We start from the raw sequence: 15,996 nt of genomic DNA on the forward strand, positions 1-15,996 counted from the left end.
ATGGAAAACTAATGATCACATCAAATGTTTGTAAAGGAGTAAGAAATACTATGTTAATACAGCAGACACAGTGTAGCCACAGTCCTGGAGGTTTGTCCTCCAAAGAGCAGGAGAGATGGAACAACTAGATATAGAGGTGTTAGGCAGGCAATAGAGTGTGGCTCGGGGTGTTTTTTTCTGTCCGAGCCCGGCCCTCAGCCGACAGAAAAGTGATCGACCCCGACCCGAGCCCGAGACTAATTCAAATGTTTGTGTCCGTACCCGTCCGAAGCCTGAGACCACTGTAATAACAACAGAACCTGTGCGCAAGCAAGAGTTTCTATGTGGGCTCCTCCATACTCAAAATAGCACGTGATAAATAGCCAGGATAGGCAAAGGCGTTAGGATGCCTAATTTAGTCACGCATAGTAAGTATAAACACACACACACACGCGCGCACGCACACACACACACACACACAGTAGGCAAACACAAACTCATCCTGGAGGAGCAGATTACCACTCCGCTGTGCATCCGTAGGTTGGTTCTTACTCATTTACAAACATTTGTAAATGCTTTATTTATAATTATATAACTCTTAGTTAAAGCTTTTTAATGGACTTCTAAAGTGTTAACAATTTTTGCTGTGTAGATTCAACACTTGTAGAGTAGCACCAATGTGACGAGTGTTGTACGAAATTTGTCCCTCAACGTGTTGAATTAACACCGTAATTTCTTCTTTATTGTGTACAGTGTCACAGCATGTCACAGCATTACAATAAGTGGTAGTGGACTAACTGTAGGCTAGAGAATTGAGAATGCACCGTATTCAGTATGCAACGAACAGCAGTGACTCCCAGAAGACAAAGGGGTCTCAGTGTATGAATAAGAGTGATGTAAGCCATGGATGAACATCTCAGATTTGGGAGGAAGAACAATGTACAGTGCACTTTTGCATCATTTCTGTACATGGTAGACTGAACGACTGGCCGTCTAATGTGTAACCCAGCAGTTTGGAAACTGACTGAGGAACGATGGCAAAGATATTACTTGATACCACCAAGCACCATCTTGGACACATTTTAATGTTGTCATCATCAAATTGTTAGCCTGGGCCTTCCCTCAATTCCTGAGACACTTCTCAAAATACTCAATCTGATGCTCAAAACTCAAAGATGTCCATGTAAGTTTGAAAATACATGGCTTGATGGTGCGTGTTAGGCAAGTCATGGGTAAGCGGTTAGGGCGTCAGACTTGTATCCCAAAGGTTGCCCGTTTGACTCCCGACCCGCCAGGTTGGTGGGGGTAGTAATTCACCAGTGCTCTCCCCCATCCTCCTCCATGACTGATGTACCCTGAGCATGATACCGTGCCACCGCACTGCTCCCTAGGGGCGCCATTGAGGGCTGACCCCTTGCACTGGTGAGGCATACTTGCAATTTCGTTGTGTGCAGTGTGCACTTGTGTGCTGTGGGGTGCTGTGTCACAATGACAATGGGAGTTTGAGTTTCCCAGTTGGGCTTTCTTTCACTTTTTAAGGTAATGACACAGTAGTTCTGTCATCTGATTGACTGCCGCTTCAGCCACAGCATACCTTATTCAAGAACACTACTAAGAGTATTCCAGTTCTATAACAAGTGTAAGCTTTTATTTCTCACATTAAGGGATTTTATATAAAAAAAAACAATGCCGTCAATATAAAATCTAGTTTAATTTTTACACAACAGAAAAAAATGAATATTTACAAATGAATTCAGACTGTTTTTACAATTTTCAGCAACTTAAATTTGCACACACACATACACACAATGTCTCTCCCTTATTGACAATAAAAAAAAAAAGCTGATGAAAAAAAGTCACACATTTCCTAAATTGAACAGTACTGCCCCCTTGTGCCCAAAGTGAGTAACATATAAATTGTGAGGTAAGGCCCTCAAGTCCATGAGAATGAGATGGGTCCAATTCAATATTTAACCTCCCTTCCACTAACTTTGCTTGTGGCCTCAATGATGGCAAGACGCGAGATGCGATTCATTGATGACATACTTTTTATACAATATCTGGCAAAATCACTATTCAAAAGGTCATTTTCTCATTAGCAATCGGATGCTGAATGGGGAAATCGTCCACCAAAAATTCTTGTGCCTAGGCTGGCAGCAGATAAACGTTGTTTTCCCCAAAGAGGCAGGGCATCAGTGAAGCACTAGGCCACAAGCAGAATGAGAGGACACAAGGTTAGATATTGAGCCGGACACACTGACTCCAAATGCTGCCTCAGAAACAAGTTGAACACAAGTCATGATGACCAAGCAAGATTCACATCTTTTCAGTTTTTTTTGCTTTGTTTGGTTTTAAACAGGCTGTCAGATAGGCAGTCAGTTCATTCCTATAGTGAGATCCTTTCAGTCTCATTGCAAGCTTGTAACAATGTATATTGTACATGTGAGTTGTAACCAAAGAAGGCATTCTTTCATTTCAAACATTGAGTTCATTACCATTGTCCGCCATACGGTAAATGTGAGGGGGTGACATAAAAACAACCTAAAACAAGGACCATTGCAATAATGACAAATCCCAAATTGGTCTGTGTAAAAGGGGCCAAAAATAGTTCATCATAGAATTGTGGGTCAAGCAAATTAAAAAAAGCCTAAAACTATGAGCAAAGGAAGACCCAAAACAACCCAATGTCTGTCTATACATGGAGCATACAGCATGTTAAGAAGACTGTCCATTGAACACAGTCATTGTAATAATTAGTCGTGGGCAAACCGGGGACTGCAGGAGAGAGGATTGGAACATACTTGGTCTTTGCACTTCTCTTTAAGAGCTCTGACAAGAACTGACCTGAGACGACAAGAGACTCCCTCTGATCTTAATGTCAGGGAAAGCTATAATGGAGTACTGAAGGCATTCCAAAATTAAAATGGCTTCCAAACCCCCCCCGTCACTCAAACTCACCCACCCACCCTACCAGAAGCGCCTTGCATGTCACAAATGATGATTCTGATATCTCAAGATGGTTGATCGTAGGGGCTGTGCCATTTTTACATTTTGGGCCATTTTTACATTGGGATCGACTTACAGGAGGACTACGGTATGATGCAAGAGGGACGCTCACCGCAGATCCGCTTCCCAAATTAGCTCCCCACCACACACTCTTATATCAGATATATTTCTCTCTCTCTCTGCAGCATGTGGGGAGATGGTCTTATTAGATGAGTTAGAGGATGGATTTTAAATTAATGCACATACTGGTATCAATGAGTAATGCAGCCATCTGAGGGTAATGAATAATGGACATAGGAAATAACAACATGGCTACAAAACAAAGAAAATGTGTGTGTGTGTTGGGTGGGGGACGACGACCAAAGAATGAAAAGGTGACTGCCCAAAAAAGGAAGAAAAGAAGACGGACTGAATGTAGAAAACGGCAAGCGGAATACGATACAACCATCCACCAGGGGGCATCATGTCCCATCCTCTACCAGGGCACCACTGCACTGACTTCTTAACAGTGACTCCTCAAATAAGGTCTCACCTAATAGACATGCAAGCTAGCTTTCTGCCGTAGCAGCAGCCCACCCCCCCTTCCTTCCCCTTTCCTGACCGGTGCATGCTGGGTAGTCCAATGATTACTGGCTGGGCCTGACAGGAGGGAGGAGTTTTGTTGTGTTTTCTCAAGACACACATCAGACCCCCCCTTTTGATTTAGCCAAAAGTAGAGCTGTGTTTACATGTGTAACAACACAGGCTATCCAAGGGAATGCAACACAGCGCACAGCACATAAGAGTATGTCTTAGTCTGGCTGAGTTGAATAAGGGGCCTTCTAAAAGCTGCAAATGTAGATAAATAAAAGAGCATCAATGTTTAATTCTATAAATTAAAGTATATAAATTAAAATGCATTTTTAATTAATTAGAAGTGCATTTAAAATGTATTAATATTAAAAAGGGGGTTGAAAAACATCCAAAATAAACAATTGATAATTAAATAAAGGGGGTTGAAATGAATCAATTTCACTGTAGTTAATTTAACCAGGTTGGTGATCATGTCTTAAGCAACGTCATTCTCATATTACGAATGAGATGGCACAACCATGACTGTTTACATCAGACGTACGAGAGATCTGGATGATCGTATTGGTTAGCTAGTTCTGTATAAGTTGCTTTAAGTATTCTCTTTTAAGTACTGGTAGCCTCTATCCTATAGTTTTAAAAAATAAATAAGGAAATCATGTTTTTATCTATGTACAGTACATTGAAATGTATGTATATAAAAAGAACTATAATTAAACTCAACATTTCCATCAACCAAATCTAAATGTTCAAAAAAAATGAAACTATAATCGAGAGTAAACCTGTGTAAAACATGTAAAAAAAATGTTTTAACAAAATGTTCTTAGTACAACAGTAACCCATGTCATTGTGAATGAAAGCATTCAATAAAGACACTGCCCCGCAGATAACGAAAAAAAAAAAAAAAAAAACTGGTTGGTGAACATCAATTGTCAAGAGCAGAATTTCAAAATCAAAACAAAACAACAAACAGAAACAGAACGAAAACCCAGATTGCATAAGTTTTAAAAAACAAAAATCCAAATGAGTGCATGTTTACAAATAGTATGGCACCACAAGAACTAAGAGAACAAAAATAGCCAAGTCAGTCAGGCAGGTAGGCAAACAAACATATCTGGGGTGCATTTCTGGAAAGCATAGTTGATAGCAGTTAGCAACTTCGGTAGTTGTCAATGGGAAATTGCATTGCAACCAATAAAGTAGCTAACATAGTTAGCAGCTACGCTTTCCAGAAATTCACCCCTGAGCAGCCTGATGCACGCGGTCGGGCATGTCAGAGCGGAGACAAGCCGACGCTTGAGCTTCAACGGTCCTCCCTCACGACAGCCTGCGGACACGTTCAATGATCGCATTTGTGGCGCTGTCTGAACTTGATGCGCCCATATTAAAAGCAACGCTTTGCAGAGGGGTGCTATAAAAGTAAAAGCAGAAGTACTATTATAATGTGTCTACCTCATTATGTACGGTGGAATAACTGGTGTAAACTATGTAAGATCAGGTGTTAGTACTGTAATTACAACGGCAAGAGTACTTCCACTTCTACTTAGTTGCCTAGTGTGCAACCTGGATCCATAAGCTGTGATCCACAGCCACGTATTCCAGATGACCTATTTGGACAGGTAAAACCAGGTCATTTGGAGAATGTGGCACTGGATCGTAGCTTCTGAATCCATGTTGCTCATCACTGACGCTGTGGAGGGTTTCAAAAAAAGAAAATTCATACAGTTGTAGCCTTTTATCCTGTTTTCTATACACATTTTGGAAATGTTATCTTGGTGTTGAGTCAGTTTTGCCTTAAGGTACCCACGTAACATGCTGGCAGACTGCACTATCCCGTGCGACATGCAGTGAGCTACCTACGTAACTACAGGTGCCAAACTTAAGGGTTAAGATCCTCGTGCGGGGCTGAACTACTACGTCTGACCTCTGGGGATCAGTTACACACCATCTGGTGTTCCCCGGCCTGTCTGCTCCACTGACCTGGCCAGACACCATTACCAACGCTGCTAGTCACGTTATTGCCTTAGGCCAGCACCCCATTTAATTTGTGTCCATCTAAAAAGAGCGTCGTTAAACATAGTGCCGCACATCTGATCTCGAACCGGTGCCTACAGAGAGAGTGCCCATGTAAAACTTATGTCAGTGTAAGGGTGAATGTTTCACATTGCTTAGCATTCTAAATTTCAGGCGTCACTGGTGCCCCCGCAAGGCATTTGGTGACCTAGGCGACCGCCTTGTTTGTCTATGCCTAGCGCCGGCCTTGACCAGCACTACTACTCCTACCACTACCACTAATGCCTTCTCATCCTTGTTACCAGAACCTACTGTTCTGTACAGGTATGCATGTGGCAATGCACAGGACGGCTGTGGCAATATCTTCAAAGCAAAAATAGTGCACTTTGATTTGTCTGATGATATGCATCATTCCTCTCTCAAAAAAGGTAAAAGAAAATCTACACGTAACCTATTAACTCTTGCCTTGATTTTTGTCCTATTTATTCCTATGTGCTGGTGGTCATGGAGGGAAGAATTGCTGCCAGAGGAACGCCCCCCCAAAAAAAGGTGAGCTTGTGGAAAAGCTGATTCACACACACTGCACAAACGCACACACACGTGATACAATGAACACCCAAAAATACAAGTACACTTGATGTAAACTCATGCACACTTAACACCGCAACAACCTAAATGTGTACGCATATAGGTGAATGTCTGTGGTCTACTTTCACCCACAAAATGATTGACATGATCTGCACTGCAGCAAAATATGTTCTTATATCAGTTACACCAATACGCCCATAAGATGTCCAGTTGTGTATAATGTTGTTTCTTTCACCATTGAGTAGGGGCCCAATACCCCATAAATACACTTGGTAGAGCTCAGCAACAATGCTTGAGAATTTGTCCTCAATGGCGATCATTGGAGTACCCAGTCTTCTCGCTAACATTTCATAGAGATTCACGGGCTGACTGACATTTTCCTTTTACATTCTCTTAGCACTTCCGCTTCAAGAAAACAAAAAGCAGCTTGAAGTCAGTGATGTCACGATGAAAAAAACATTTGACAATGTCCGTAATGGCCATGAGTGTGATCATTTTTCGACAAAAAAACAGATAGGATTCCATATGCATGTGGCCTGTTCTGCTTGTTTTTTTCAGTCTACTACTGTACATTCATTTCGAACATTTCACGATCTGTTCTGTCCAGGAGCACACCCCAAAAGCATTGACCAAAAAAACAGCAAAAAAGAGAAATGAACAGATTTCCCAATGGAATTGGCATCCCTTTACCCTGCACATGCCTTCCGATTTCCTCGATTGTTCAACTACTGTATATTTCATATGAAGTGTGAAATTAGTCCTGCGACAGGACTAGTCTGCTGTCCCCTACCACATTACACAGTGGTGGATAGGTCTTGTTCCCTCAATACTACCATCACATCCCTCCCCTCACGTTTCTTCACTATAGAACCTCTGAAGGGACATGGATGTACAGGACTCTGTACTTTAATACGGGGGGAGCTCTGTACCATAGAAAACTATGATTACACATAGTTAAAAAACTATACTAAAATTAATTATATTAATTATATTTAAATTAAAAATATTAATTTATTAAATGAAATATACACATTAAAAAAATGACCTATATGCTTAAGCATCTAAACATCCGGTTCATCAACTACTTGGCTTCTAGAGAACTGACACCTGAGACTTAAATGTTTTAAAATTTCCTCACAACATAGAAATCCCTCCCAAAAAATAATAATGTCACTCTAGCATTACGACCGATTTAAGTGTTGCCCTGCTTCAAGTAACTGCATGTTGGCAATATGCATGGGCAGGAGTTGAACGGAACCAAAATGGTGGTGGTGCTAGCAGCACATGGTAGGTAACCTGATCCCCATTGCTGTGGTTCAAACGGATGTCCAAACATCAGACACAAGAGACACCAAGAGCTGTGGTTGCGTGACTTAAGGGTGAGGAGGACACCAGATCCCCATCTCCCAAAAAAGTCCCAACTCATTTAACTGGTGACCAGTGTGGAACCCATTTGGATTGCCCCATTCCTACAGGGGCATGATACGCTATGACACTTGGAAGAGGTAGGTGGCTTTGGACATGGTTAGTTACTTGATACCTGCATGGTACACATGCACGGGATGGGACTGCAAATGTGCCTCAGCACAGCTAGGAGTTCCATTTACCAAATGAAAGCAAGTTAAGAACTCTGTTTGGTGATGGGTATGAAACATGCACTTATGCAAAGGTTTCAGAGCACAGCTCAACTTAATCGTAAAAGTTTAGTATGCAGACAGTGCATACCGTACGTACCATGGACCAGAAGGATCTAAACATTTTCGGCTTCAGACTCTCTTGGCATCTTCTATGAGAATAAAGCAGCTCGATGCCATGTCAAAAAGACAAAAATGTCATGAGAATGTCAAAGAGAACCGAGAACCGGTCTATTTCCATTGTTCTGTTGAACAAATCGGAATCAGAATGCCGCCAGGAATTACGTCATGATGACAAATGCAGTCTGATACAGTAACAAGATAACTGAACAAATATGTCTGTTAAGAGAACCTGTGAGTCGAACATATCTGACATAATCTGTTTTTCCCCCCCTGGATTGTGATACTGAGGAAGGCTCTTGCAGCCGAAACGTCTGTCTGTCCCTGCTATGTTTGAATAAAAAGAAAAGAATAAGAAACAAGACAAAAAATGAGTGTGATCCATTTCCTAACCCCCCCTGGATTGTACAATAATTCTTTTGATAGTGCACCCATCTACAACATGGGCGTATATGGGGGTTGTGATTTTAGCCCGTTATAGCCTACTGTCAGCTAATAGCCTACTTGTCAGCTAGCCACCATGTTTGCCTCCACTCTCTATGACGAACATCAGACAAACGTAGAGGATGCACATCGCTTATGGGGATCTCACAGGCACAAGAGTCACAGAGAAAGCGTAACAGTCATTCGTCAGGCATTAGCATCGTATCTCGCTGGATATAACAAAAAGTAACTCCAGGAAAAGTCCTGGGGTAGATCTTGGTGTTAAGGGGGGGAAACGACGACAGCAGCCCCGGGGTTCAAAAACTCAACGATCTTCTGGTGTTGCTGCTTCAACTCCAAGTTCATGCAGGTTAGTTAGTAGGTAAACCACTATAATCCATCCGATTATGTATCAATCAGATACATATACAAATACAATGTACAGTAAGGTGGTGTGTTGATGGTGGTTTTGTCTCCATGTTGAAAGAGTGTCAATTACAGTTCCGCATTTGTGGTGTGCTACCCTTCATAGGGGTAGGCTATTATGGGTTTACATTACTTACTTATTAATAAGTCAATATCCCCGCTCTTGTATCTCTCATCTCCTTAGGGGGGTTGTGGGTTTTGATCAGGTGGGGGTACCTGCCCCATGTTCTGTATGACTACCATCCCATGAATTACACATGAATTAAATGCCCAGGTATGATGGCGTGGTTCTGTGCCCCATGTCAATGTCCAAGCTGGGCTTCTTAAGGTGATGGGAATAGGAATAAGGGAAAAAAAATGATGTTCCAGTCAGGTGATCCAACATGACTTGATTTGATTGGCTGAGGGGCTTCAGACATGCCACCGCAGTTACGTGATCCATCAGAAGTACGTAGATTTTGATTGGTTGGGTCCTGGTCCCTCGTTGGCTGTACAAGGACTTTCATTGGCTGGTTCTTGTCCTTTTTTTTCGCAGAAAGTTGTCTAGACTGCAATAGGTTTTGTTTTGTAGAACCTAGCAATGGGAGCAATAATCATACAGACCTGGGTTGTTGATTCTGTCCCGGGACGATGGATGATGGATGCTTGATGGGAATAAAGTCAATCGGAAGGGAGTGTGTGGGGGTGGAGGTGGTGAGGTTTGTTGGAGGTGTGTTTTATCTCCCTAGACGAGCAGGTAGAGGAGGGGGTCAGGAGAGGCCAACCCCCAGCGACAGCCATGGGGAGTTTATGTTCTGCCATGGAGGCCTGAGGGGCGGGGGCCGTGGCAGGGGGTGCTCCCTAGACGAGCAGCCGGAGGGGGAAGGACAGACTGGCCCCTATGGACAGACCCAGAGCCAAGAAGAAGGTCATGAGGGCACCGGCAGTCTCTTTGTCCTTCTTGGAAGGAACCAGCCTTTAGGAGAGAGACAGAGACAGAGACAGAGACAGACGCAGAGAGAGAGAGACAGACAGACAGACAGACAGACAGACAGAGAGACAGAGAGAGAGAGAGAGAGAGAGAGAGAGAGAGAGACAGACGCAGAGAGACAGACAGACAGAGAGAGAGGGAGAGAGAGAGAGATTAATGAATGCTTGTTCATTATGCACTTTGGCAAGAGGTGGGAGAGAGGGAGAGGGTGGGCAGGGAAATTACCACGAGTTTACTGTCATTTTACAGATACATTTTGAAATCAGTGAAACCGCAGACCATTGTCTATAATTATATAGCTATTGTAGCGATGGTCTTCCATGGAATAAACATTTTCCATTTGGAAAATATGAGGAAATTTGATTCATCAGGAAACATCAAAGTCCATAAATGTCTTAAAAGGTGGAGTATTTGCGGAATGTATTCTGGCCATTTACAAATGCCATTCACTTCTTCAGCATTTGCCATCACCATTCATTTCTAATTATTCACCATGACTAGGAAAATTAAACTTTTCATTCGTAAAAGGTGAATCTTCTCTGTGTCCGCCATTTTGAATTTCCAGTAGAAAACATCTGTAGTTCAAATCTTACTGTTCTTTGGTCGGAACAGTAAGTATTGGTGTATTACATAGTAGATATTCATGAATAGACTGAACTTGGCGATGGACAGCAGCATAGTTGCAATGGGCAGCATATTTGCAATACCTACTCTGGCCACAATCCTACATACTCTAGCTAGTGTTTATTCCCGGAATGCAGTGTCCGGTAGGCAGAGTGGAGTGGCAGAGAATTTACACTAGCCACTGTCAATATTTGCACTGCAAATGTAACCTTTGGATATTTCTGGACATTTGTGGAATACAAATCCCCTGCCTGTGTGTGTATTTTTTTTACCCCCAATGTGGTTAGTAAGTGAGGTAGCAGTAAGACCTAAGGTGGTGCTGAAGAGGAGTGTGTGTGTGTGTGTGTGTGTGTGTGTGTGTGTCTACACTTACTAAGGTGTGTAGAACCTACGGTAGATGCTGAAGTGCGTGAGTTTGTGTGTGCGTGTGTGCGTGTGTGTGTGTGTGTGTGTGTGTGTGTGTGTGTGTGTGTGTGTGCGCGCGTGTGCGCATGCGCATGCATGCGTCATTGCTCTGGACTCACTTGGGTGTGTAGGACATGGAGAGGCAGTGTGTGTGTGTGTGTGTGTGTGTACGCACACGTACATGCATGAACCCTCTACTCACTCGGGTACATGGACATGGAGGTGTGTGTGTGTGTGTGTGTGTGTATGTGTGTGTGTCCGTGCAACATTGAGAGGCATACACAGTAGCCGCTGGCGAGGGAGAAGAGGTCTGCATGGGTGTCTCTCTGTGTGTGTGTGTATGTGTGTGTGTGTGTGTGTGTGTGTGTGTGTGTGTGTGTGTGTGTGTGTGTGTGTGTGTGTCTGTACTCACTCTGGTGCGTAGGACATGGACAGGACGACGCAGTATCCGCTGCTGAGGGAGAAGAGGGTCATGATGAGGGAGAAGACGGCGTCGTGCTCGAACAGCACGGGCAGGTTGCGGTCTTGCACGTTGCAGAACATCAGCAGAGGCACGAAGATCACGCGAGACACCACCAGCGCAGGGAACATCCACCCCTCCTTAGGGGGCTGGGGGGAGGAAGAGAATGAGAGAGAGAGAGAGAGAGAGAGAGAGAGAGACAGAGACAGAGAGAGAGAGAGAGAGAGAGATGGGAATCGAATTAAGACAGCACGATAGAAGGATGGGAAGGTGAAAGGTTATTGAGAGAGAAGGGAGAGAGAAGGAGAGAAGGTAGGAAGGAGACGGAGAGCGAGAGAAAAGAAAAAAGAGGATTGAGAGACAATGATAGGCAGGGAGTGGAGAAATTTAACTGAAGGCATCATTATGATTACCGTAATGTAAGTGGTTATGAGTGAAAGTGGTTTTCAACCCATCTCAACTCTCTTTTGCACGCAGGCACGCACGCACGCACAGACACACACACACGTACCCATCTCTTGAGGGTGGTGACGCTCCTGCCGACCCAGTCCATGATGTTGAAGAGCAGGAAACAGCACACAGAGATGAAGTACTTCTCTGGGGACACAATCAACCAATCACATGTTAGCAACAATCCCAGGAAAAAATCAAACGTTAGCAACAATCCCAGGAAACAATCAAACGTTGGCAACAAGCCCATACACTCAAACGTTAGCAACAATCCCATTGACCAACCACATGGTAGCAACAACCCAATACACAAATCCTTCATTATTTACAACCCCAGGAACCAATAACACTTCAATAAAAACCCCATTAATAATTACACACCATGAACATTCCCATATATCAATTACACATTACTCTCTCTCTGTGTGTGTGTGTGTGTGTGTGTGTGTGTGTGTGTGTGTGTGTGTGTGTGTGTGTGTGTGTGTGTGTGCATGAAGTCTAGTATGTGCAGTGTATGTGTGTGCGCTGTATCGTACCCCACTCTCCAGGGTAAGCAGTCTTGGTGTCTACAGTCACGGCCGGGAAGACGGCGAGGGTCACCGTAAAGTTGAAGACCACACAGAAGGCCATGACCCAGATCTGGAGAGAGAGAGAAAGAGAGAGAGAGAGAGAGAGAGAGAGAGAGAGAGAGAGAGAGAGAGAGAGAGAGAGAGAGAGAGAGGATGATGATGATAATGATAATAATGATGATGGGCAGATGGCAAAGGAGAAGAAGAGAGATAGAGAAAGAGGGAAGGAGACAGAGAGATATATAGAAACAGAGAAATGAAGAGATAGAGAGGGATAAGAGATAGAGAGGTAGAGAAATGGAGACAAAGAATTATGTAGAAAGAGAGACGGAGGAAGAGAAAGGATTCACCCAAATGTACTCTGTATTTCCGCACACATTGTATGTAACCAGTCATTTCCTCTTTTATATGCCAATTTGGAAGTGTATGGTAAATGTAATGCAAAGTATTGCAGAACATCATGATCATAAAGCATTTATATGGCATTGGAGTGTATTAAAAAAACACTCCTAAGTCCATAGTATACAGCATGTCACAATGAGCGTGCAATTAGAACCTCAATGAATCAAGGCTTTGTTTGGCTTTCTTGGCCACAAATCTGTCAACACTAGGACTGTACGTCTATGCCTTCGGGACAGGGTTAGACTTGAACTGGAGGTTGGCTGTGGCAAGACTCAGCTTGAATCAGCACTCTGCAAATGTTGACACCCTGCCATGAGTGAACCCAACTGCACAAATGGGTGCGTCCTCCTTTCCTTCTTTATTTTTACTTCCCTTTTCCATCAAATCTTTATATACTGTATATATACATAAATAAGCCATCTTCATTTAGTTGTCTATCAGGTACCATGTCCCTCAAGTGAAATGATCAACAAACTTCAATCAATAGGCAAACAAATAAGTAAGGAAACCAAATAATTGCTTTTGGTGTTACCGCTACTACTAACACTATGCCCTCCACTAGTAACATAAACAAAGCAAACCAGACAATGTCAATAGATTAAGGTAGCATTCGCGCCCTTGTCTTTTGGTTAGTTTCGCTCGGTGCATAATTCCGTTTCGGGACTCTAGCCCGTCATCCGTGTTCCATCCAGTCTTTGGCTTTTATTACTTTCTTTTTTTCTCATCTTTTGTTTTTTGTCTTTTCATGACTTAATTTGTGACAGTTGAGAGACACAGGAAACGATTGAGGAGAGATAGACGGGGAAGGATCGGCAAATGACCCAGGCAGGGTAGCTGGCGTCGCGGCCCAGTGCCTACCGTGGGTAGGGCCATTTTCGACTTTTGCATTCAGCTCTTGCGGGCAACTCCTAGCCTAGCGAGCCAGACCCGTACAGCAAAAAGCTGTACCAGGGTCTAGGAGGGCTGGGCAGCAGTGTGGGCGGGATAAACGGTTGCTTCAGCACTCAACGCCACACAATTGGATGGCAAACAACCAATCCCCACACACTTCTGTGTAACGTCACAGCTGTCTTGTGAAGCGGCAACTCCAAGCCGTCGTAGCAGTGAATGCGTGTGATCACCACAGCCACAAACAAGTTTCCTAATAAATCGTGTTTTCACTTACATAGTTCAAAAATGCCTCGTTTTCAACCACACGGCCCTTCTTGATCATCCAGCGAAATGTTGAGCAATTTGGGGCTTGTTAAATGGTTATATTTATGATTGTTGTCAACATGGCATGTTCGGTGTTAGCTAGCTAGCTGTATACACAGCTGGATATTAGCTCTGTGTAATTGACGACAGATTGGCTAGCCGCTAGCTCGGTAGACTCTAGGTGTCATTCCCATCTATTTAGTAAGCGACTTACAGACTTTCAAATCTCCCAAATGTCTCGTTTTTAATGACATGGATCTTATTAGAATTTGGGGCAGGCATATAATACAAGGCTGGATACCTAGCTCTGTGTTATTGGCGACAGGTTAGCTAGCCAGCGAGGGCCCCTTTGTAGGTGGAGCGCCAACTTTGAGCCGTCGTAGCAGTGAATGCATGTGATGACCACAGCCACAAACAAGTGTCCTAATAAATCGTGTTTTCACTTATACAGTTCAAAAATGCCTCGTTTTCAACCACATGGCCCTCCTTGATCAACCAGCGAAATGTTGAGCCATTTGGGGCTTGTTAAATGGTTATATTAAGACTGGATACCTAGCTCTGTGTTATTGACGACAGGTTAGCTAGCCACTAGCTTGGTAGACTATGCCATTCCCATCTATTTAGTAAGCTACTCAAAGACTTTCAAAGCTCCCAAATGTCTCGTTTTTAATGGTATGTGTCTTATTAGAAATGGGGGCAGCAATTTCATTCTACACCTACAGTAGTGGTCTGATATTAGCGTGTGACTATCTGGTCCTGTAAAATGCTCAACTTAGCTTACCGAGCTAGTTTAAAACATCGAATGATTGTATTGTGTTGTGATCTATTTGTGTCCGATAAGTTCATGGTGTATTGTTACATCAATCCATGTCAGACACGAAATGTATTATCATCCAGGCTTTTTAAATTAAGTGCACTTTCGTGCTGTACGTAGCACGGACGGACACCATGCTTCTTCTAGAAAGTTTCCTGTTTACTAAGTAGCCCGGCCCCCCTCGCGATTTGATTGGCCCTGTCATCGGATAACTTTCAGCCTCGCAAAACGACCGGGGTCCGCTAGACTGCCCCCGGGAGCAAATTCAATTTGCGGTCGCTAGGGGCGTCTAGATTTCTAGGCTAGGCAACTCCTACAAACCTGACAATGCGAGACACTTGTGTTGAGTCCTTTTTGTACCTTTTTGAAGACCTCCAGGACTGGCAGCCTCTTGTCTCCCTCTGCCTTCTGGTCCTCTAGGGTGAGGTATGCCTGGCTGTCAGCGCTGCCATCGCTACCCGGCGTGCCTGCCTTGCCGTTTCGCACCGGGGAGCCGTTAGCAGAGCCGTTAGCGTGCCCGTTAGCCTTGCCATTAGCGCTGCCGTTGGTAGCTGTGTTTTCTGGAAATGTTCCAAACAAAGAAAAAAAGAACACGGAGGATGATGATCAAAAGGAGGTAAACACATTGATCAATCATCAATCAAATGCAACATAGCACATTATCCTACATAGTTGTCCTTCAATGTGCTTCAAATATACAAGTATATATATAGATTTGATTACTGGCGTGTACTCTGACAAAAAATCAGGACATTTCAAAATTAATCGACCACATTCCTTTTAAGGAACTGTGTACTTCATTCAGTGTCCAGGGATTTTTTTCTTTTGACGGGACAGACCATCAAAAACCCAAACAGGTCACAACACTTCTTATGGTCATGGTATAAATTAATTAAATTATAGTCGAACTTTGCGTGATCCTGTACTGCTTTTGCCTTCAACTGCTGTAGAGGATGCAAGTATACACAGTCAGATTTGGAAGACTATTTTTGTTTTTACTTTTGTGGTGAAATGCACAGCGTATTACTGTGGATTGCATTTATGACGTTATGTGTTGAAAGTTTGAATCTAGCACGCTATTTGTCAGCCTACTGTGTGTGTGGTTTAAATGTGTTTCTTTCACACTTTACTATTTTAACAGAGGTGGTAGAATACTTGCCATTGCATAGCAACCATAGCTAGGAGATACGGAAATATAGGGCGCTCTAAAAACCCAAATCCCATCTTGCTAAGTTGTTTTGAAGCCAGTCAAGCACTCAGCTAAGGACCAAGGTGTACAGTTGCAGTGCTCAGACACACACACGGACAAAAAAAACATACAAGCATACACACACACGGACACACACACA

The 15,996-nt window shown here is 43.3% G+C and overlaps 1 protein-coding gene across 2 annotated transcripts in view; it reads right to left on the reverse strand.

The window, feature by feature from the left end:
- Positions 1–1,671: 1,671 nt before the first annotated feature.
- LOC134437058 (equilibrative nucleoside transporter 2-like) overlaps positions 1,672–15,996 on the reverse strand; it is a 52,273-nt gene continuing 37,948 nt past the window's right edge. For both annotated transcript variants that reach the window (XM_063186490.1, XM_063186491.1), the window contains exons 9-13: positions 15,008–15,207; positions 12,205–12,307; positions 11,730–11,815; positions 11,171–11,367; positions 1,672–9,714 (exon numbers count right to left, since the gene is read on the reverse strand). In XM_063186490.1, the coding sequence (XP_063042560.1) occupies positions 9,600–9,714; positions 11,171–11,367; positions 11,730–11,815; positions 12,205–12,307; positions 15,008–15,207 (701 nt within the window). In that variant the 3' untranslated portion in view covers positions 1,672–9,599. The remainder of the gene's footprint in view (positions 9,715–11,170; positions 11,368–11,729; positions 11,816–12,204; positions 12,308–15,007; positions 15,208–15,996) is intronic.

This window comes from Engraulis encrasicolus, chromosome 21, assembly GCF_034702125.1.
Source record: "Engraulis encrasicolus isolate BLACKSEA-1 chromosome 21, IST_EnEncr_1.0, whole genome shotgun sequence".
Classification (NCBI taxonomy): domain Eukaryota; kingdom Metazoa; phylum Chordata; class Actinopteri; order Clupeiformes; family Engraulidae; genus Engraulis; species Engraulis encrasicolus.